Source organism: Anser anser (genome assembly GCF_964211835.1).
Source record: "Anser anser genome assembly, chromosome: 4".
Classification (NCBI taxonomy): domain Eukaryota; kingdom Metazoa; phylum Chordata; class Aves; order Anseriformes; family Anatidae; genus Anser; species Anser anser.
Window position 1 is genome coordinate 72634844 of NC_139724.1, and position 23141 is coordinate 72657984.

Sequence of the window (23141 nt, forward strand, 5' to 3'; positions counted from 1 at the left end):
ACAACTGCTGTTCTGTTCTCTGCTGTGCAGTTAGCCAGCCCTCATGGCAGTGTTACTGCACCTGGGCTCAGCTCGTACCGGACTTGTGGAAGGGTTTTTTCTGAGATAGTTTGTGAACTTGCAAAGAAGCTCCTGACTGTGCTAAAGCCCTGTCCTAGTGGTGGAGGAGTTAACAGCTGACTGCCTGCCTTTGACCTTGGTGTGCCCAATGCTGCAGGGCAAGTCAAGAGCTCACTGCTGTGGGAGGCACTTGAGGGATAATCCAGTAACGAGCTTGGGACACAACAGCTGCTGCAGGCACAACTCCAGCTTAAGGGCTAAAAGTAAGGTGCTGCTCACGTTCTAGTAAGATTCGCAGTAAAGCTGGTCGAAGGCAGGGTTTGCTTCAGCAGGTAAACAGGCCTTGTGCCAGGCAGAGGTGTTTCACAGGGTAGCTCATGCTGTGCTTTAGCATTCTAACACCTCAAAGTTGGAGCAGTGAGTAGAGAAAGCCCGGGTACTAAGCAGATCTCATCTTTCTTCACTGAGGGTAAGAATTAAGGAGATGGTGAGAGAGAGAGAAGGAAGGAGCTTGTTCTTTTTATGGATTCTCATGGTTGAACTGAAGTCTGGCTTCTGGATAGGTGTACCTGTCCTAAAGCTGCAGTACAGCTCTAATAGGAAACACAAGGTAGATATCCACCATACTACATGCTCTGACACTTAATTTTTGTCTGCTTAAACCTGTACTCATAAATATTGTTTTATTTACACACAGGTGTAAATAAATCAATTGCTGAATTGAATTTTGCTGAATTGATCTTATCAGTGAAATCTTACTCCTTGAGAGTAGTACAGAGGTTAAATTTTGCTGTTTCCTCAGATCATGCAAAGAGGCTGTCCTTGCATGGCTCAGCTGTGTTTGATATTAAATAGGAAACTGAAAAGCAGGAGGGAGGTGGTTGAAGTCTGGTTTTATTCAGCTGACAATGTGGCAAATCATCAGGAGGTTACAAACATCATTTTGGTTGGATCACGAGCTGGCTTGGTAAGACAGGGAAACAAAATTTTTACACAAACGGTAGAGAAGCTTCCTGAAGTTGGTTGTCATGATAACTCAACCCAACCCCAGTACAACAGGTGGTAAAGTTAAATACAGTGCAAGGAATCAGGGCAGTACCCGTGCTTGGATTTCACGCCTCCAGCCCCCCGCCAGCCGCTTGGTTTGCAACCCTCAGGAGATCAGTGGATTTCCCTGCAGCACAAACAAGTGCCCAACTGCCTCCGAAGTGCCAATCCTAGCTCACTGCACCTGAGTTGTCCCTAACCCCACAGCGCTGGCGTATGCTGTCAGGATATCCACAATCTGTTTCGTTTCTAGGGTCATTCGAGCTTCGGTCAGCCAGTCGTGCGCCACTCTCCTGGACTCTCCCTTCAGCTGGTTGACAAACTTGGCTGCCAGCTCCAGGTCTCCATGTTCGATGCAGTAGGAAGCGTACGACAGTAACTTAAACGTATCCAGGTCGTCGGGGCTGAGCTCGGCAGGCGGCTTCAGCTGCTGGGGGTGAAACATGAGAAGCGACTGCAGGTAAGAGAGGAAGTACTGGTACAAGCTGTTTCTCGTTTCATCGATCATAGCCACCCTTTTGGCCAGTTTCTGCACGGTGTAGAAGCGCGCTCGGAGGGCCTCCTCGCTGTACACTCCCCGCGTCAGGGACTCCTGGGGCAGAGCTGCTGTTAAGGCCTCTGTGAAGGCGTTGTCGGAACAGCTGGCCTTGATGGCCTTCACCGCGCTCTCCAGGGGCTCTGTGGGGCTGTCCCCGGAGGCTGTTCTCATGCAGTACTTGAGTGCTTCCACAGAAAGCCACAGCTGGTGGGCCTTCCTGGCCTCCTCTTCTGCTACTGCATGGCCTGAGAAGTCAAGAAGGGGACACTCAGAAGGGGTCAGACATACAGAAAAAGTAACACCGAAGTGTTTGAACACAAGCACCAAAAGCCATCCCCCTAACCCAGCCCTCCCCTTGCCCTTAGTGCTCACAGCAGGCCAGTTCCATGCTCCAGTGTCAGGTGGTCCCTGCACACAGAGCCCTAGGACAGCTTTTGGCAGAACCGCCTCTGGGCTCGTGCAGCTGGGAGGCGCTGGGTACTCGGCTGTAACAACCCAAGGCCCACAAGCTACATCTAATCCTGTGTTTAGGTTTGGTAACAGGCCTGGGGGCTGTTAACTCTAGTCCTCAACAAGATGCAATTTCAACGTCAGTGCTCACTCTCAACTGCTTGCTCAATTCCTTTCAGCCTGGCGTAGGCGGTGTTGATGTCCAAGGTGAAGTTGTCAAGCTGCTCCTGAGTAAGGCGTCTGAATTGCATTTCTTGTTCGCTGAGCTTCTCCGATAAGTTCTGAAATAGAAACATTTATCGTCAGGCCAGTAACAACTGCTGAACTGTATTCAGCCTCTTTTTAGGAAATGCTGCTATAGGTTTTTTTTCCTTGCTAGAGACCATCTATATAGTAAATACATTATAGCAATAAGAAGCCTTATTAGGGTGAAATTAAGTTTCTGCATTTGTAATTGTCGCAAGCTTCTCACCTAAAGTAGAAGCTTTTAAGGCAAGTCAGAATAAGACTCCTCTGTTCAAGTACTTCTTCATCTATACAAGATGGGCAGGCTCCCCTCCCTAGCCCCCCGTCTGGAAGACAGTTCACAACTCTCACCCTGTAACGTTCATGCTTTGCAAGGCTTCAACAGCAGCACTGAACCAAATCCACCCCATTCCTCGAGGCCTCTCCCCCTTACCTGCTCAAACTCCACCTTCAGCTCCTGCTCCTGGATCTTAAGAACGTCTCTCAGATGGTCGGTGTGGGCAGCAGCCTGCCGCCGCAGCTGGGTCCTCATTTCGCTCTCCATCACCTCTCGGACTTCTTCAACCTGCACACAAGCGAGCAGCTGCCATTACACCACCCCTTCCCACGGCCCGACACGCACCGTGACTGTCAGCCATCAGGGATCACATGGAGTAGAACCACCTCACAACCCCCAGCCCCAATAATGTGTACACGCTGGTATCAAAATATTATACAAAAAAATACAGTAACACGACAGACTAAGTACTCTGGCACTTTTAAGTCAGCTTCCAAACAAAACACGCCTTCCCTTTTCCCTATATACTGTAATACTACTAAACAGTTTAATAAAATTGTGATACCCTTTCATTTTCCCTGATCTATAATAAAACATTTATCCACTGTGGAGAGTGCAAGCTAGGACAAGATGTATGGTGCAGGTTTAATTAGAAGCACCTGAAGCATTTTCTGGCTTATAATTTAAGGACTGTGCCATTTCCACTCTTCCACTAAATGCAAAGATGACAGTACAAAGATGACAGCTGTAAACTAATAGCAGTCACTGCAATGCTTTGAAGTAATAGGCTGTAGGTGAAATCCTTAGTAATGTGAAAAACAAAAGTAATTCCTGAATTTACTGTACAACACCACCCTTCTAAATTTGAAGAAGTTTTCCTGCTCAAAATCTCCTTTCCATGCTTAGAGTATTAGGGCTCCTAGCTGAAGTCTCCCGTCACTCACAACACCCTAGTTGCCCTCCTGTGTGCTCTCTCTAGCTCTTCTACATTCTTTTTGCACTGGAGATTGAAACGTGCGGGTTATGCCACTTTACCTTCTTCTCCTGTTCGATCTCGATCTCACTTTTGTGATGCTCCAGCGCTTTGGCCACAGCTGCCTCAAGTGCCTTTTTGTCTTCCAGTTTCTGCTTCTCCAGGGCCAGCTCGATGTGCTGCTGTTCCCTCACCCGCTGCTCGGCCAGCTCCTTGTTCAGCTGGTCAATGCGCCGATGGGCGTGTGCGATGAGAGAATTCAGGTCGTCCGTCGATAGCTGCCCAGCTGAAGAAAACACGGGGCGTTAGGCAGGGCAGTGAGAAACTGCCAACGGCAGTGCTTTCCCACCTAAGGCTCCACGCGTGGTTTATGGAAAATGGGAGCACATTTTATGAGATGTTTCTGAGCACTTCAAGCCCTTGACCGGTGCTAATGCCCAGCCAATGTTCCTTTCTGAACCAAACCAAACGCAAGCAGGAGAGAAACAACCTTCATTTCTTTGAAATTATTCGCACCTATGATTTACACTCCTGTAATTACAGTTAGAGGAGACTGTCGACAACTCTGTCCCTTTCTTGGTCTTTACGCCACCATGTGTTTCCCTCTGACAGCACACAGAGCAGCAGGATACGTAAAAGCCCCATGCTGACTGATACAGCTAGCTGGGTACAAGCTCACAGAAATGGGATCCTGTGAACATCTGAAGGCACGCTGAGAACCAAAACAAGGTTCTCTCTTCAACAGTCCTCCAGGCCAACTATTCAGGATCAGATTTGTTATCCAAATCTGTATCTTTCAGGTTTGGCTATTTGAAGAGCAGTAGTGCTCGTAACTAGATGTGGATCTGCGAGGAAGTTTGATACTTTTCTTCTAGGAAAGCCAGCAGCACTAAGAAGCTCAGCCACTGAAATTACTGCTGTTAAAAACAGAGCTGGGCTTTACTGCACTTGAGCTTTAAATTAGGTTTCTTTCCAAAGGAAAACAATCATCCTCAGAATCAAAGAGTTAATCAATCATGATTAAATTCAAATTAAACCAATCCTTTTTTGGTGACCCAGCTCAGAGTGCCCCTATGTGGCTTTTCAAGCATACGAAGTACCTGGGCATTTTAGCAGTATCACCAGGAGCTGGCGCATCCAGCACCTCACGCGAGCCAGGAGCACTGCAAGCTGGGCCTACTTGAGGAAAAACCCTGTCACGCAGCTTAATTAGAATTGATCTAAGTTTCTATTTCTCATTGGAATCTCAGCAGCAGCTACTGAACAGCTTAAATTCTCAATGAAAAAGCAAGCTTGGTTTTCAGAAGCCAACAATCCCACTCCCCTGGCAAGCGAGCGCTGTTAGACAAAGAGTTTGTGGTTTAAGCAGCACATGCAAAACTGGTGGAACAGATCCCAAAGCATAACTCAGTCAGGAGTATTTTAGGAATGCAACATTTCACCTCTTTGTTAATACTGCATGTAATTTACAGTGGTGCACCACACATAAAAAAGGACGAAGAGAAAAGAGAAGATGTTCACAAGACCAAAAAAAGTTAGAGGAACTCACCTAAATCAGTTATCTCTGCAAACAGAAAGAGGAGAGGTTGGAAAAGTTAATGCACATTCACTGCTGCAAGTCAGTCATGCAAAAGAAAAATTGAAAATAGCTTCTTATCTAGAGCACCTTAGTCTTGAGTCCAAGTCTTCAGGAATGTAAGAAGAACAGCATGCTGATGATAGAAACCTCTCCACATTACAAGCAAGATGTAGCCCGAAACATCCCAGTCACTACACTCACCTTTGGAAACCCCCAGGTTAACCTTTAAGTTTAGTCAAAGCAAGGAATACGAACTGGGAGTAGAGAAGTGCAACAGGACACTGGAAGTTTTAGTCTGATGTCTCCAGGTTCTTAGAAGCAGTTGGTAAGAACCAAATTCCCAAGCAGCAATGAGTCGCTAAAAAGTCAGTCCCGTATACTTCAGTGGGGCCCATCAGCATGAAGCTGAATGCTTGGAAGCTACCAGGAGATTCCCTCGCCTCCCACCAAAGTGCAGTGATCACAAAACCAGGATGTTCACCCTTTAGCCTGCATTAGGGATGGCAGCTCCACTCCAGGGTGCCAAATAAAGTTTTCTTCAGAACTAATACCCCAGAAGACTGCGCATGTAAGACAGCACAGCAAACTGCAAACAGGTCATTAATCTAAAAATGTTTTCCCAACTTTAAAAAACAAAACAAAAGGACCTTTCCAGAGATGATTTTACAAACAATCCGTATTATAACTAAAGGGAAATGTACTATAACTCAGACACGGTCCTTCTAAACACTGCGACTAGAAACACAAGATCATTTAGCACGTTTTCTGTTACAACACTGTGGTACATGAACCTTCCAACAACTCGAAGTAATACATTTATCCCTCTAGGAAGAGAGATTCTAACGACACTTTTGAATCTCATTTCTCTTTTTTTCTGCTATAAGGAAAAGAGCTCAAGTTGAAAAAACCCAAGCACCTCAAAAATATGAGTGTGTGAGATGTCACATCTCAGGCAAAGAACTGTAGGAGTAGTAGCTTCAAGATCAGTTCCTGTGTCAATTTAATTTAAAAGTAACATCCTGGGGTATGTAGGGTATGTAAAGAGCAGTCAATCTCCCTTTCATTTTATCATTTCAGTGATGACCTAGAAAAATTCAGGGAGCTCTTCACTCCTCTGTTACAACAGTCTATGAGAATACCTATAACGACAGAATCAACCGGAGAAATACTTGATCAGCGAGCAACACACATTTGATCCAAATCTGGAGTGACCGGGGCTGTTTCTCAAATCAAGCAGAGCACGTGAAAGGCCATGCTGACTTCACTGTGTGTGTAGGTATTGCCTTCTCACAATAGTATAACCGATAGAATATAGTGCATGGATTACAAAACCAAAACAAAACAAGAAAACACCCCAACTAACTTTGAAAAAAGCACACCAAATCAGCACTCCGTGTCGTGCAGGAGCCATAAGGCACCGACGCACTAACACCTGCTTTAGCCTACTACTTCCAACTGTGAGCTCATTTTCACTTCAACCAAACGAGGGGAAAAAGGACACTGAACGCTCAGTCCAGCAGGCAGAACTACAGAAGCACTACAAGGTCAGGGTAACCAGCCAGGAGTACCGCCGCAGTGCCAGACTTACTCAGCCCCTTCCAGCCGGGCTGGACGTCCGGAGTGATGCTGTCAAGTTCTCGCTGAAACTCCTCTCGAGCTGTAGCCACAAGCTCGTGATACTGAGCTACTATCTTGGCCTCAGACTGTGCTGCCTGAACCTGTAACAAACAAAATGAATTAGTTTTATTTTTCAAGGCGAATTACCAAAAACAGAGACACACGTAATTTAAGAGAAGGCCTTGTGTTAGTGGCAGAGATCTTTATCCTCCAGCCCAACTAAAACAAACACGCTTGGGGAAAAGAAAAACCAGCCTGTGCTATCAAACCTCTTGTGTACAATCATTATTTGCTTCAGCTACACAACTCCATTTCCTCTCACACGCACACTAACAACACAGTCAACCTGTAGCCTAGACAGGATCAAAGCATTATCTTAAATACTGAATTTATCATTAAAGATGTCCAGCTCTTTTCCTCCGTTACTGAGCGCTTGTTTCCTGCGGCTATTGTGCAGGCCTAGCAAGTTAGTCCTAAGAGAGCTGCCCTCCTCTCACTAATTCCTGATGCTCCCACTATTAAGGTAAATTCACCACTGAAATTACACCTGAGGGATGGAATTGGAATTTGTCTCCTTTTGCAGGAACTGGCCTGCAAAGGGAGCCAAATTTCAACTTTACTTTTCTTCCCGTCTTCTGAGTTGTAAAGTCATTTCCCCACAACGCCATTAGCACACATTGATTACAGAGGCGTGTCTTATATCAGAGCTTCCAAAGTTTCCTTTCAAGGTTAAAAAGCAGCACTCAGTGACTCTTAAGTCTCCCGTGCCCTGCCAAGGAAAAGCCACCACCAGCAGAACATTAAAACACTGTGTGGAAGGCACACCACATCAAACCACACGTTTAATGTTTTGTCTGAATCTTTCAAATTCCACTCCACATCAGACAGGAAGAACTACAAGTTGCCCAAAGAAAGCACGGCACCGATCAAACTGTCTGGAGACTTTTAGGACAGAGACCAGGTTTTCCTCAAAAAGTTCTTGTCAGGACTATTCACTGGTAGTATAATCAGTTCAAGGACTGACCATAGCTAAAAAAAGCCAGAATTCAAACTAAAAGTATTTAATCTGCTACAGAGGACTTTGGAAAGGGAATTCTGCACAAGCTGCCAAGTAGTTGTTATTCTAATGATGATTAAAAACAGTGTGTGGAAGCATTACCTTTTTCACTACGTTGTCCAAGTCGACGATCATATGATGAAGATTTTCTTCTGCAGCAACAATGTGAGATTTGGCTCCTGCGATCTGAGACTTCTTGGCATTCTCAATTACACCTTTTGTCTTCTCTAACTCTTCTCTGAAAAGAGAAGCAGCTGCTAATTATAACACGTGCAGGTCTTACAACATAACCCCAGAGAAAAGTTTACTTGACACCGTCCGTGTTTATAGGAAGAACCACCTGATAACTCTCATGTTTCCCATCTACCAGTTCTATGGCAAAAATGCTGAGATTAAAGATTTTCTTCTGCAGCCTGAAGCCTAGAGATGTCACTGGCTCCATTCCACATAAAATGAGAATTACGTATGGTATAATTACAACTTGGGACTCAAGACATAGCCGGAGAGGGAAGATGAATGAAAGCTCACTGACAGTAATTAGCAAAGCTAAGTTAGTATTAGAAGGCAGACATTTCCAGCACATAGGAGAGTATCAAAGAAACATTTTTAATATAGATGGCTTATTCTTGCAGAAGTGTTTTAGACATGGTGACTGGTAGAGATAAATGAGGACGGAGAAAATTTATAGAGCTCTGTAAAAGATTTTTTAATTTTTTTTTTTTTAATTGAGAACCATTTTTCCTCTAGGAAATCAAGGAACAAGTGTCCTTTTTCCAAATCCATTCAAACCAACAGAGATTTCTAATAAACTCTCTGGAGCAAGGAACAAGCTTTTTAAAATAAGTAACTCATTGAAAGTGGAGGCATCCAGTAGAGAGACAGAGAATGAAAGCTAGCAATAACCTTTGAGCATCTGCAGTTTTGGTTAGCAATAACCTTGGAGCACATCTGGGGTTTTGGCTAGCTTGGTTTTACTCTTTGCAACCCTCCGTTACTCCTCCTACCTGTTTCCAGTCAGCACAGCAACTTCCAAGGTAAGAGGAGTTTGTAACTTAACAACTGTGCAACTTCAAGGACGTTCCCCTCTTCCTCCCATTGCCCCCTCAGCCTCAGAATCATTAAAGAGCTTCCAAACTTATTTCTAACCTCATTACCAAAACAACTTGGAGATATTTTTGTTCCATCAGCTTACTTTTGCTGTTACAATCATTAGGTAATGAGCCTGCACACCAGACTTAGTGCACACCACTGCAATTTATTCAGAACCTGACATTATGAGCAGGCTCCGCTTTAGAATTCAGGCTTTCACTAACCACACATCTCAGAAAAATCTGGCCTTACAGACTGTCCCAGAACTCATCTAATGCCTGCCAGCCCTCATGGGTGGCGTTACCTTTCCGCTCCATAAGTCTTAAAACCAGGCAACGTACTTGGCTTTCAGAAGGGCATCAGCGGCTTCATCCACTGCTCTCCTCCGATCTTTCAGTGCTTCCTCCAGAGTGCGCCACTGAGCGGATTTTTTCTCCCCGGCAGTCTAAGAAGTATAGATTTTTCATTAGGGTTATCACAATCGCTACATAAAAAAGTTACCCAAGAAATAAAAACCTGTAAAGATTCAGTTTTCTACACTCATTTCACTCAGACTGACCAACATGGTTTTGTTTTACCAGCAACATAGCTGGAAGCTTTAAGAATTTCTTCCTTTCAATGTTTTATGTTGTTTTCCTCGATCCTTAACATTTTGTTCCAACTGAGCAACAGATACATGTACACACAGCAGGGCACATGTGAGGATCACTGTATGGTGCCACAACATTTTGAGGCAAATCTCTATATGTATTACACTTAAAAGGAATTTTAAAGTAATACAGGACATTTAAGCATCAAGTTAAAGAACAAATTCTTAAGGCGTTTGTTTTACTCAGCGCAAGATTAAGTTTAGTTGTCTGTATGCCCCTGTTCATTTGATTAACCACTCAGTTATACCCTCTGCATTACCTGCGAAGACTAGCAGCATAACTTGAACTACTCGCATAACTGCTCGCAAAAAGGGAATAAATGAATTGGAGGGAAAAAAAAGTCAAAAGCAGAAGCATTTTATTATTAAATTACACATTTCAGAAGTGGGAAGATTAGTTAAAACTGTGATAAACATTAAGACAGTGCATGAAAAGCTTCCAACTTTAATTGTGAGATGGCAAGTTTTGCTGAACAGAATATGCAGAGTCCCCATTTGTCCAATTTACCTCAGAATTGTCCATTGCCTCCTTCAGTATTTGTAAGTGGGCATTCACTGCTTGCACAGCAGATTCCTGTGCCGTAATCGCCTGGAGAGTTACACGAGCTGTAGAGCTCAGGGCTCCTTCTAATGTTGCTGCAAGGGCTGGAAAAAAAAAAAAAAGAATTAACTGAATTAAACTCTAATTAGTAAAGTGACACATTACATCCTCTGCATCTCCTCAAATATCTCCTTACATTATTTTCTGTGACCCAAAAGAGTTGGTCAGTTTGGAAAATACGCTGCAGCCTATGGAAGAAGAAATGCCATCAGAACACATTCCTAATTCAGAAAACGAGTGCTAAGATGCAAGCCTGCACTTAGAGCAGTAGGACTACTCAGTGGATGCCATGCGTTTGCAGAGGGGCGCATTTAGTCCAGAAGACATTTTCCATCTTTACTTTCTGCAGTGGTTATCAAGAGGAAACAAGAAAATATTCCTGTTTTCCCCAGGACAGATATATTCGAGCCACAAAGTTATTCTTCCCAGCCCAGAAGGTGATGGCAGCAACTATCTGCTCCTGTCGGGATACAAGCCCAAACGACCTACCAATTATTCAAGCAGGAACCAAATTGACATAGTTAAACTGAGCAAACTCTGTCTTACTGGAGCCAGCTATTTATCTCTAAGTAGCGGGGCAGGTAAATCCACCTTCCCAGTAAATTCTCCTCTGGACTTTTTCTGGGTAAGACCTCAACTTCCTCACTTGCAAAGGAGTCCTTGTATGAAGCAGACAAATAACGCCTAACCTCTCCTTCCTGCTCAATGTTGCTGGGGCTCAGAGCACCACGGCTCTGAACAGAAACAAGCAGCAGCAAACCACAACAAACAAGTCTACTGTGATTTAAAAATCTCATCCCTCGTGCACCAACAGGCCAAGCCCAGGCTCTGGGGGAGGTACAAACCACTCAGAGAAAGTAAGTGGGGCCGACAAACGTGCCAACACCGTGCACAGATGCAGGGTTTTGGATGGGTCAGATTGGATACAGTGTTCAGCATCCTTGTAGTCGATGTCTCTAGCCTACCAATTCCCCAAAAACTCCTTCAGAGAAGGCCTGCAGAGCCACTGCGCCCACCCGTCCCTGCATTTCCCCAAGTCAGAACTAGTCCTGCAACACCCACCCGTTTCTCCCAGACTGGTCTCCCCGTCATCCTGGTCAGTGCTGCCTGAAGGACAGCACAGAAACCTCCCAACACCGCAAGCAGCCTGCAGTCGGAGCTGGGTTTGGTTTCAGAAGGTAGCTGGCCACAGCTTGCCAAGCCTTACCAGAGGGCAAAACACCACCTGCCAAGAAACATTTCTCCGTTTTTCTGGCTTCCTCTGAGGCAAATAAGGAAAGGACCCAAAACTCCCAATTTAAACAATCGTGCAGCAAAACCAAGACCAAACAACAGCTCCAAGGTATTTTAAATCCAATAAATTATGTAGACACCTAACAAACTACACTGGAGAGGTGAGGGGGCAGGATGCAAATATAATTTATTTGGGCAAGATGCACGAGGATGTGAGTTTTGGGGACACATGGAAAGCCAAACAACCTCTTCACAATACAGCTACTCCTGGTGCACCTGGATTAATGGAAGTGTTGCTTCGAAGCCACACAAGGAATTGTTAGTTCCCAATCCAGAACCTACAAGCAACATTTCATGGTCCCTTGACATAGCAGTCCTGGGGCACTACGGAACAAGCCTAGGTAGCAGCTCTGTAGACAAGGACCTGTGCATCCCAGCAGTGACACCTGACTGCACTGGGCTGCATCAAACAACAGGTCACGACACAGACCAAACGAAGGAACCATCTCCCTCTAGCCGGCATTTACAAGACCACATGTGGAATACTGCATCCCTTCCTGAGATCTTCAGCATAAGCAAGATGCAAACAAACTGGGACACAACAGCGGAGAACCACTAGGATGGTTAGGGGACTGGAGGTCTTATTCTAGCCTGAAGAAGAGAAGTCTACAGGGAAACTAGAGAGGTTACAGAAAAAAAATGAACCAGACTTCTCTGAAGTGCCCACAGAAATGCCAAGAGGCAATAATTAAAGTAGAAACAACAGAAATTAATTGTATGTAACAAGCTCTCCACCACAGAAGTCCTGGCAAAGATGTTCAGAGAGGTGGGACAATCTTTCTCTATCCTTGGAAAGTTTCAAAACTCCAGGGGAGAAGGCCCTGAGCAGCCTGCCCGAGCTCTCCAAGCTGAGGCTCGGACCAGAGAGCTCAGAGGTTTGTTCCACCCCCTTTTTTTTTTTTCATCCTTCTCTGGCCATCAGTTATTTGTGAGTGGGTGGAGTGTTCTTCACCAGCACTCATTCTCTGCCAGCACGACATGGGTAAAAGACAGCTGCATAAGCCAACAGAGTCTTTTGTCACGTACAACATGCACAGGAAAACTGATGGTAAGGACTTACCCGATATCTTCTCTTGTTCCTCCTTGTCTTGCTGGGCAAGGCGGGCCGCAACTTCTTCTGGTGAGCGTTCTTTTATAGCATGGGAAACTTCATGTTCTTTATCTACAAAAGCAGAGAGTAAAACTGTTTCAGTGGAGAGCCCAAATTACTATTTGGATTACTTGTAGGGAAGTAACTTTCTTTTCAAAATCGATTTGCAGAGTTAGTATCATTTTATAAATCTGACTTCTGCACGAAGCTATGCCAAAACTGCATCAAGCTTTCTTATTATACTCATAATTGCAAAGGACTGTCACAAAGCTTCTTAAAATTAAAGACAATAGCACGGATACCTCACATGCAATCTGTAGATTTTACGTTGTCTAGTTACAAAGACACACAAAATTCAAAGGCAAAGGAAGAATTAAAAAACGTATGGAGCCAAGTTTAAGTTTTCAGTAAATCTCTCTCCACTTTTTTTTCAGTTCCCCTTTGGCATGCTTGGAGAGTTCAGCCAATGTAAAGAAGGTGAGTCAAGATTACACTCTATGCCTTAGCCTAAGGCTGCTTAAAATGTTGTTACTCTCCAAAACAGGGAATTAACATCAAGCTAATTCTCTCTAAGGCTGCCTATAAACTGAGGAGAGAACCCAGATCTCAGACTCACGCTGCATCTAAAAAAAAAAATGAGGTTACTTTTTAATAATGTTGTTGCTAACTGAAGAACGTATTCACTTCTTGCTCGCATAAGCTTATGAAATGGGCATGTTAATAGGGGAAGAAATTAATATACTCTCATCTGAAATAGCCCATCAGCGAGAAACTAGTGTTTCCTGTTCAGTTAAGCAGTAAATGAAGTTGCTTCACTTAGCCCTGCACAGACAAGCTTTTCTGAACCACAATCAGAAAGCCACAAGCAGCAGAGGCAAACTGGACCATGCACGTTCCAGTCCAGCATGAAGGCAGGCTTTCCTCCTACATCCCTCCCTGTGCCTGCCCCAGCTATCTATCTCAGGGTCTCAGCATGCTAAAAACCTGTTAACATGATGCAAGTTCTTTCATCTGCAAAAGGCACACAGAATAGTGCCTTTAAAATGACAAATACCAACACAGAAATAATTTATGCACTTAAAGCTGTAGGATTTGGGCTTTCTTCAGTGTGTTTGTATGATCTTTTTCACCTTCTTCAGGCTGTATCCCCGGAGCTGGCACCGACACGGCTACACCTGTTGCAGAGATGATCTGTGCTGCAGCTGTGCCTGCTGTTAAGTACAGTTACAGAACTACAACAGTTAGTATGCACATGCTCAACGTCAGAACAGGGAGATAAAGACTTTCTTTTTTCCTCTGTTAAATCATTAGTTGGGCATTCACATTACTGTATCCGTAAAAAGGGGAATTTCCTGGACAGACAGCACTCAGTTATTACACACACACACACGTGCACACAGAACTTCACTCGATGCAGCAGATGAAGGAACAAAGGTGCCAGCTGCTCCTCTCTAAACCGATTCCATTTGATCTGGCTTTAAAAGCAGCCCAGCAGTTATCCTAAGTGAAGTTTCTTGCATTTGCTTAAGAAAAAGAGAGAAATCCTCTCCAAGTCAAGCACCCAAAGTGTTCTTCCTGATGAGTCTCACATCCAAAACTATGCAGGACAGTCATTATTTGTATTACATTCCAAATATTCTAGCATAAACAAACTTCATAAAACCTAAGCAAAAATAGTTTAAGCCTTTTTAGACGAATATTCTTATGGCTGAGAAGAAAATAATATTAATTTGAAGAAACTCTAACATACTCATCTTCAACCACTCCCAAAGACTATTTTAATCTACTATGGGACATACAAAACAAGAGAACACGAGCTCTTTTGTTTCCTCTGCATGACATTGTGTAAGGTTACCTTCTTTTTCCTCTGCAGGAGGAACAGCTTCTGGTTTGCTTATGGGGGATTTGGTAACGGGCTGCTTAGATTCTTTCATTACTTCTGCTACAGAAGAGATCTTCAGGGGGCCTTGCTGTATCTTGAAAAGCAAAAATAAGAAATATCACCAGTTTTCAAAGAGCCTGCGTGTCACCAATCCCATTAAAACACAGAAGAACATTTCCACGTCTAGACAACTGAATCATAAATCTAAACTTCAAACTACAGCATGAAAATAGCAGCAAGGCCATGTAATTGCTTGCTTTAATTTTTAATTTAGAAGGAATCTTTACAGAACACAAGGTAATGGCCGAAGATGCCACAGGCACGGCGTGGGTTTGACAGGGTGACCTCACTGACTGCTCTGTGAAAGGGCTCGGATGCTGGTTTTCAGGACAGATGAGCACTAACTCGAGTGTAAATTACTGCAAGGATTTATGATATTAATTCTTTAACATCCATCATGTAAAGCCACAAGGTAATACTAAAAACATCTGAGTTGGAGCCATAGCTAGGCAGATGATGATTTTAGTCTGACCAGTCTGTTTTGTGCAAGAGCTACTCAGTGCTTGGGAGGCAGCAAGAGCTTATCACAAGTGCCTGCAGCTGAAAACAGAAGAGAGACAGTTCTGGTTAACTCCTGTGCTGTTTGTTAGAGACAGCTTTCTTAAATTAAAAATATTTTGGGTTTCTCGAAGGTCAAAAAACTTCTGATAGCTCTGAAAAGCCACAGCCAGAGAAGCCTTTCAGCATTCTTGTTTAAGCAGGGAGCGTTTTCTGTCAGATGCACTAACAGAAACTTCCAGATTCGATTTCCAGTGCGGTGCAGAAGGCAGTATCAGGTTTTCCTTTCTGCAGGGTCACATCACTAAGGTTTCATACTCATGCACGACTCTGCACTGTTCAAAGCTTTATTGATCCAACAAGTTCTCAGATCTCTTTAAATTAAGTTCAGCTTAGATCAGAAGTTTTCTAATCCTGCAGTCTCGCTAACTACACTAAACCTCCAGCCACGGTAAAATTAGTTAAATTCCAGTGTCACCTACAGCTCTCCCCCCGATTTACCTATAGCAAACCAGCTGTTTGGTTAGGAGCCTAATAGATTGTTTTTTATTGTAAATAACAGTTTTACAAGCCACAGACAACAATCACAAGATGAAATGGGAAATGGACAAGCAGCACTGTTACTAAGCACTAAATAGTGCTTCTATTAATCAGGCAACTCATAAGAAAAGAGGAGTTTGAAACAGGAAAGGATCTACAGTGTCCTTCGGCGTCTTTTCAAAGAAAAGCAAAAAACTGCAACAAAAATGCTGAGCTCGTAATTCTTAAATGATGCACAACAAAACTTACTGGAATTTGAAAGCTAAGAGCAGGTGCTCTCTCTGAAAAAGGAAGAATGAAGCGTGCCATGGGGGAAACACTTACCGGTTTCTTTGGCAGCGGTGCACTGTAAGGTGCAGGACCAAGTGCCATCTCAAAGAGTTTATCAGAGTAGGGGATGGCTTTCTCTACGTTCTCCCGGAACTGCGTGTCATAGCTGGCGTACAGGACAGTTCCCCCTACTCCTCCACCCACAAACAAGACGCTGGCACCAATAATTTTGCCTACAGAAACACTGTTGGGGGGGGGAAAGAGTGAAAATGACGTAAATCGCATCACAGCTTGGTTCAAGGTGACCACCCCCAACCTCCCTTCTCGACTGCACTCACCTCGGTAAGATTCATTTAGATCCGAGTCAATCAAGCAAGGAACCAGGAGAATAAAAGCTACTAACCGGAGAAATCCCACCCCCACCATCAGCTTGCTCTCACATGAACTCCAGGAGCAGGTTCACCCTCGGCAGAAGGAACAGGAGACAAAAGCCCACCCCCCCAGATCCTTCTACGCACCCCGACTCTCCCGACGGGGTCGCATATCCACGGCTCACTCGTGACGGACGCAGCGATGCTCTCCCACACCGGCAACTCTGTGAGGGGTGGAGGAGAGAAGAGTTAGCGGGCACCCCGAAGCGCCTCCTCACCTTCGCTCCCGTTTCAGGTCAGCTTGTTCCACCGCCACGTCTCACGCGGGCTCCAAAGGCAGGCAGCAGCCAGCACAAGGGCAGCGATGCTGGAGTTTTTTCTCCCCCCAAATAACAGACTTTTCGCAAGAGCAGCTTAAGGGCATCTTAGGAAATAATTAGTCATTTTGAAAAACAAGCAAAGAACATCCCAAGATATTTCTGCTACTGTTTTCCCTGTTTGTGTTCCCTTCCTCCCGTCCGTGTGGCACAACTGCATCAGTTTGGGTTCTCTCCAGCAGCCTCACGAGCTACCACAGCTCAGCTGTGACTGCAAAACACCAGAGCTGCTTAAACACTTACACCTTGCTTTGAAGGCACAATTTCTTCTTCAGCTCCCACACCAAGACTTTCTCTAAAAGAACTACGAACACACCTCTATCGAAACAGAGACGGGATTATAATAGAAATGAAGTTACTGTATGAGGGGCGATACATCGCCACATTCTACTTAACACAAATAACACGACCCAAGATGTTTATCTCCTGTTTTAGCCCAAAAAGCAGATTTACCAGAAAGACTGCTTAAGATACTCTAATCCTGAGAATGAGGAGAAGCACTGCCCCCTCCGTTTTTCTTTTCCCACATGTGAATTGCTAAAAGAGGAACACAGGGCTCAAGGGAGATCCGTGCACGACTCACAAAAGGATCGCTTCCCACAGCTGCGGTACTTTGGGCAACTAGAAAATTAGAAAATAAAAATAAAAATCAATGAACAAGAATCAGGGGATGCTTCGCTAAACCCCGACCCAAGAAGAAAGCCTTCTCTGTTTCCTTCTGCGTAGGGCAACACGTAACAAGCACGCGTCTTGGGGGTCAGGTCCCATCCTTATCCGACACCGCAGAGGAAAGGCAGGCACGCTGAACTCCTATTTTTTTCCAGAAAGTCAGCCAAAACTCTCTGATTAGTAACAGGAGGGCGTGGACGGTGAGAGGAAACCAGCATTTCTTACCCCTGAGTCCTTCGCAAGCCTTAGCTGATCTTCTCATTTACAACAGAGTAAGGGAGACAACGTTTTCTGGGTTGGTTTTCTGGCTGAATTTCCACTCCCTTCTAAAACCCTGGGTCTGTGGCACCGTGACCAGCGCTCACCTGGAAATGAGCCTTCGCCCAGAGCCTCGTCAAGCTTCTTCACAGTGCAGCAAGATGAGAGCAAGCCAAATGCAGGCCACAGGAGCAGCAAACTACAACCTTTAACTGCCGGTATTTTATAAGCAGAAACCCACTCTCGTTTTCTTCCCTCTCACCAAAATACACTATTCCCTCCAAAAAAAACAGCAGCAATTTTTAAAGCTGTACTGCTTGCCTTTTGCCACTAAAAATCTTGCTTAAATCCACTACATCACCCTAATTTGGAAAATTAGGAGGAGTTTCTCATCTCCCCATTGAATCATTAGGAGGTGTTTATTACCAATAAAAAATCCCCTCAGAAGGGGACCCAGCAAGCAGCACAGACCCCCCGCAGCAGGGCACTGAGAGCAGCTGCGGCCATTTCCTCCCCCTCCAGCACTCCCACGTGCTGTTTCCTTCACCTAACTGCTTTAATACTCATTATTTCACATTTTTTATCCACTGTTAAGTCATTGCAAGACCACTTTGCAGGGCACTTCGTACCTTCAGTGCAGGCAGCATACAGAACCCAGTGAGTCCAGCATTTGGGGTTACCCACGGGAGATTGTCTCCCTGGCAAGGCGCTCGGGGCAGGCAGGGCACAGCAGGACTTCATTAGAGAAACCACCCCCGCCTTGAACGTAGACTTCAGGCACAAGTTCAAATACCCAGACAGAGCTCAAGGGCACGCCACCCTCCGCGTTCATTCAGCCCGAGCTAAAGCCGTCCTCGTTCTCCACGCTGCATCTGCGCAGGAGGCAGCCCGCAGGGCACAACGCGGGATTTGTGTGCTTAAATAAGAGCAAAAGAGAAACCTCAGGGGAAGTCGGTCCGCGTAATGAGAGAGGTTACGTGCAACAAGGGCATCTGACTGCAGAACCGAACTTCACAGGCCCCACAGCGTCAGCATCTGCTCAGCCACACGGCGTTACTCCTGCCAACAGAGTTCTCCCTCCTTGTGAGAAATTCCTTAACGTCACCTCACATCAGGCTAGAGGCCACAATTCTGCATCTCCTGCAAAACCAGCGCTGTAATACATTCGTTTCTTACACCTAGTTTCTTTTTTTGCCAACCAAAAGGGACAGGTTTTAGCTGCGGAAACCCCAGGGGACCAGCAGCTGCCTGTATGCGTACGTGTAATGGAGTGCTGAGAGCTTCCCCACCAGGTGAACGCTCAGGTGATCCCACTTGCCTGCAAACACACTTCTGCTATTCAAACTAAGTCTCCTTTATCAAGCAATCGAGAAACATGATTAGGGATGAAGAAAAAAACTCATTTTTTAAAGTAAGGAAAGAAATTGCAAGGGTACGGATAAAAAAGCTCCACGGAATGCTCTGGCATCTCCGTGTCTGCAGCTTTTCCATCGAACTTTTATAGACTGAAGGCATGCTTCCAAACTCCAGAGCACAACACCCCATTCTCCAGAGCTGCACAGTCATTCTAGATGTACTCTTACAGACTGAACACGTGCACAGGGATGTGAGAGACAAACATCTGTGACAGCCTGCTTTCTGTCTTCTCATCTCCTGGCTCAAACCTTCCCCAGGCCCTCGCTTCAGCAGGCATCGGATGACCTGGGCAGAACTCTCCCGGCCTTATAAAGCTGCAAGAGGAAACACCGGCTGCTGGGGTGGGAGAGGCTGTAACGGGTCACACTTCATCCACAGAGCGCGTGGATAGGAAGAGTAACGAAACTGGAATAGAGTAGAATATAAAAGTGGTTTGATCTTTTTATTTATGTGTACTACTGTTAGGCAGATCCCCGAAATAGAAGCTGGGGCCTTTGTGGAGGTGTTAGCCTCGTCTACGAACCCTTCCATCTTCCAGAAGCAAGTGGCTGCTTTAAAAAGGCTTCATACCCCACAACCACGTGGGGAGAGCATCGTGAGGACAGGAAAGGCCCAGAAGAGAAGCGCACAGGGGGAATTTTTCACCCTGGCATCCCTCCTGCTCCTTTTTTGCGTTGTACCCACGGGCACCACATACGAGGGGGGACGGCAGCGACTGCGGGCACCCCTCAGACCCCTCGCGACCCCCTTAGGTCTCCTCACAACCCCCTCCGGCAGCCAGCTGCTAGACGCCCCGGCCCAAGGTCACGTCCTTCCCCGCCGGCCCACGGGCCCGGCCCCCCGCCGCCAGCCCCGCCGTGTGCCCCGGCCGGGCCCCGCCGGTGTCGGCCGCCCCCCAGCGCGGCCCCGGCCCCCCTCAGGGACCCCCCTTCAGGAAGCCACCGCAGGCCCTGCGCCCAACGGACTACAACACCCAGCATGCAGCGCGGCACCCGTCAGCCCCCGCTACGCCCGGTCGGAGACGGGCGGGGGACTACAAGGCCCGGCATGCCTCGCGCGCCCGGCTCCGCTCAGCACCAAGCAGACCCCACGCGCTGCTCGCCGGGATTTGTAGTGCGCCCCATCAACGCGCCCGCCCCCCGAGCCGCCTCATTGGCTCCCGCGGCTGTCCCTCAGCAGCCCGGCAGCCAATGGCGGCCCGCGCGCGCGGAGTCATTGCGAGACGACGGAGCGGCGCTCAGAGGACGCGCCGCGCCTCGGCCCCGCGGCGGGCGGCCCGGGGCTCCCCCGCCTCGCCGCGCTCCCCCCCGCTCACCTGCGCGGCCACCGCGCCGCCCGCCCGCCGCCACGCCCGCAGCATCGCCCCGTGTGCGCCTCCGCCGCCGGCACTGCCCGCCTCCGCCCCTCACCGCCAGGAACCGGGCAGCGCGCATGCGCGGGGGGGGCGGGCAGAGCGGGAGGAGAGTGACGGGCAGCGTGGCCAATCAGAAGGCGATGAGGTGATGACGCAGCCAGGAGGAGGGCGGCCGCCATTTTAGAGCGCGGCGTGAGGCGGAGCGGGGCCGAGGCTCCTCCCGGGCCCGTCAGCGCCGCCCCCAGCGCGGGGCTCCCGGGGCCCTCCCCCGGCGCCGCTCCGCCTCCTCCTGTGGCGGCCGGGACATGGCGGCGGCGCTGCGCGGGGCTCTGGCGGGTTGGTGGCTGAGGGAGGGGGGCGGCGGCGGCCATGTTGTGGGGGGGGCAGCGCGGCGCCCTCGAAATGGCGGCGCCTCGCCTGGCCTCGCCTCGCCTCAGGGCCGCCGCCTGTGAGGGCTGTGCTTCTCCGCAGGGCTCCTCCGGCCGCTCGGCAGCTGGGCCCCGCGGGCAGCCCGAGGTGTCGGCGCGGGGCGAGGTGTGCCCCTGAGGGGATTCGGGCGGCTGCGGGAGGCGGCGCCGCTCGGGAAGGGGCTGGGGCCCCTCGGGAGCCTGCCCGCTGGGGGCTTCCCCTCCGTCCTTGGCAGGTAGGGTGTGGCCTGCGCGGTGCTGGAGCGATTCTGGTGTGGGGGTGAAGCCTTTGGGGGTGCGGTGGGGTCAGGAGGCAGGTAGGCGCTGCCCTGTGCTGCCTCCTCTCAGCGAGAGCTCACCAGCAAAGCAAGGGAAGGATGGAACAGGCGAGGAACAGATCTTCACAGAAGCATTGATCCTGGAAGAGATTTTCAAGACCACCTGGTCCGACCACCCCGCAACCACCAATGTCACCACTAACCCATGTCCCCAAGCACCAGGCCCAACCTCTCCTCGAACACCCCCAGGGGCGGTGACGCCACCACCTGGGCAACCCGTCCCAACGCCTGACTGCTCTTTCTGAGAAGAAATGTCTCCTCATTTCCAACCTGAACCTCCCCTGGCACAACTTGAGGCCATTCCCTCTAGTCCTGTCACTGGTTACCTGTGAGAAGAGGCCGACCCCCAGTTCCCCACATCTCCCTTTCAGGCAGTTGTTTTCACCAAGCTTAGCCCCTCCTTGGCACCTCAGCAAAGAAGCAGGTGGCCTCTTTCTTGGCTGAGAAGCTTCTTACTGCTTTTTGGTCTCACAAACAATTATAATCCCAAGTCTTCCACTTGTATTGAGCATAATGTTTGAAGGAGGATGTAAAACAGAATGTGCTTGGTAGGTGTAGACTTGACTTTACAAATAGGCTTGTTGTGTAATCACTTTCCTTTGCTGATCGTTAACGTTCTAAAAGTTCTGAATGCCAATAACAGTTGAGTATGTTTGCTCTTGAGTATTTAACCACGCTTTTAGTAGATGGAAAAGCTGTTCTACAGTAGCTTCAAGATGAATATATTTCATTTGGAATTCAGTTAGCATTGATACCTACGCTTGTTGAATGACGTGTTGCAATGTGAGCTGAATTTTTGTTAACCCTGACTTCTGATTTCTCATTACGTGAAAAATCCAATGACTGGCTTAATGAAAGAGTTGTTCCATTCCTGTTCTATTTCCCCTCCTTTTTTTTCTTTAGAGTCACACCTCTACTTCCAACTATACTTCAGCAGCCAGTGAGGACCGTCACTTACTACAGTTTACGGAAAGGAAAGAGGAAAACTGTGAAAGCTGTCATTGACAGGTTTCTCCGGCTGCATAATGGCCTTTGGGTGAGGAGAAAGGTAAGATTTTTTTTCAAGGAAGACAAGCTTTGTGTTCACAGACAGCGGGCTGTTTTCCTTCCATCAGGAGGCAGTAGCTAGTATGGAAGTGTGCACAGGGAGACTCCTGACCCGCTGGAAGTGGGGGATTTGTCCAGGTTTGCTTATCAGTATTGCTATATATGCATATTGACTGGCAGCAACCTGCTTAATTTCTTCTGTATTTTCTTCTGACAGTCTGGGTACAAGAAGAAATTGTGGAAGAAGTCTTCTGCCCAGAAGAAGCGTTTGAGAGAGATGGTGCTGTGCACTAGAACGCAATGTAAGCTCCTCGATAAAATGACCACTTCTTTCTGGAAAAGAAGAAACTGGTATGTTGATGATCCCTACCAGAAGTACCATGACCGCACAAATCTTCGTGTGTAGAAATTGTTATTTTTTGCATCTTTCTACGAAAGAGGCGGTGTCTTGTGTGGTATGGCCCCGGTATCTTAATTTTAGATCATAAATCTAATGTGTTACTTTTATAAATAAACATATGCGTATCATTGGATCAGAATTCTGGGTATTGGGGCCCAAAATAAAGGAATATTCAAGACTATGAGCACCAATTTGTGTTTCACTTAACAGAGGGTGAGAGCTGAACTTGTCACTTAAGTGTTCTGCAGTCTGCTGGTTTCATGTGGTTGTGTGTAAGATTGTATATGTGGATGAATGCAGCCTAAAATAAAAGGTAGCAGATAACTCAAATTCCTTGATTTTTTTTAAAGAAACACGTTTAACCTCAGGATATTTTTTGTCCCTACTTGTTGGTAGCTTGCTACCAAGGAGAGAAAGAAGAGTGGGATTTTGTTTTGGTGTTGCTGCCTGTTAGGGTACCATATGAATTGTTGCCATGTCTCCGTGTTAGCATAGGAAAGATGGTGCTTCATGGTTACTTGTGGTTTTGATAACCGATTAAAAACACATTAGCCAGATTTCATAGCAGAACTCCATTATGGGACTGGAATTTTGTATTTTGTATTGGTTTTTGAGTAGTGGAATTGCTTCATTGGGTCCTGTTCTACACCCGCAAGCAGTCAGCCCTGAATATTTTCTTGTTTTTTAC

The 23141-nt window shown here is 46.9% G+C and overlaps 2 protein-coding genes across 4 annotated transcripts; one reads left to right on the forward strand and one right to left on the reverse strand.

Moving 5' to 3' along the window:
* Window positions 1-936: 936 nt before the first annotated feature.
* On the reverse strand, window positions 937-20406 carry IMMT (inner membrane mitochondrial protein). 3 transcript variants are annotated; one of them, XM_083834990.1, is made up of 15 exons: window positions 20223-20406; window positions 16335-16411; window positions 15871-16060; window positions 14422-14542; window positions 13697-13777; window positions 12537-12638; window positions 10091-10227; window positions 9275-9378; window positions 7947-8082; window positions 6759-6888; window positions 5141-5155; window positions 3654-3877; window positions 2775-2906; window positions 2247-2376; window positions 937-1890 (listed from the first exon to the last, which is right to left on the reverse strand). In XM_083834990.1, the coding sequence occupies exons 1-15, from the start codon at window positions 20265-20267 to the stop codon at window positions 1283-1285; spliced, it is 2232 nt and encodes a 743-aa protein (XP_083691116.1). In that variant the 5' UTR covers window positions 20268-20406; the 3' UTR covers window positions 937-1282. The 3 variants fall into 3 exon arrangements, with proteins under 3 accessions (XP_083691116.1, XP_083691118.1, XP_083691117.1); XM_083834992.1 differs by lacking the exon at window positions 20223-20406 and adding an exon at window positions 17599-17770; XM_083834991.1 differs by lacking the exon at window positions 5141-5155.
* An 18-nt stretch (window positions 20407-20424) lies between these two features.
* On the forward strand, window positions 20425-22634 carry MRPL35 (mitochondrial ribosomal protein L35). The gene is made up of 4 exons (XM_083835003.1): window positions 20425-20597; window positions 20733-20904; window positions 21910-22054; window positions 22271-22634. Exons 1-4 carry the CDS (start codon window positions 20567-20569, stop codon window positions 22457-22459), a joined length of 537 nt encoding a protein of 178 aa, XP_083691129.1. The 5' UTR covers window positions 20425-20566; the 3' UTR covers window positions 22460-22634.
* The last annotated feature ends 507 nt before the right edge of the window (window positions 22635-23141 follow it).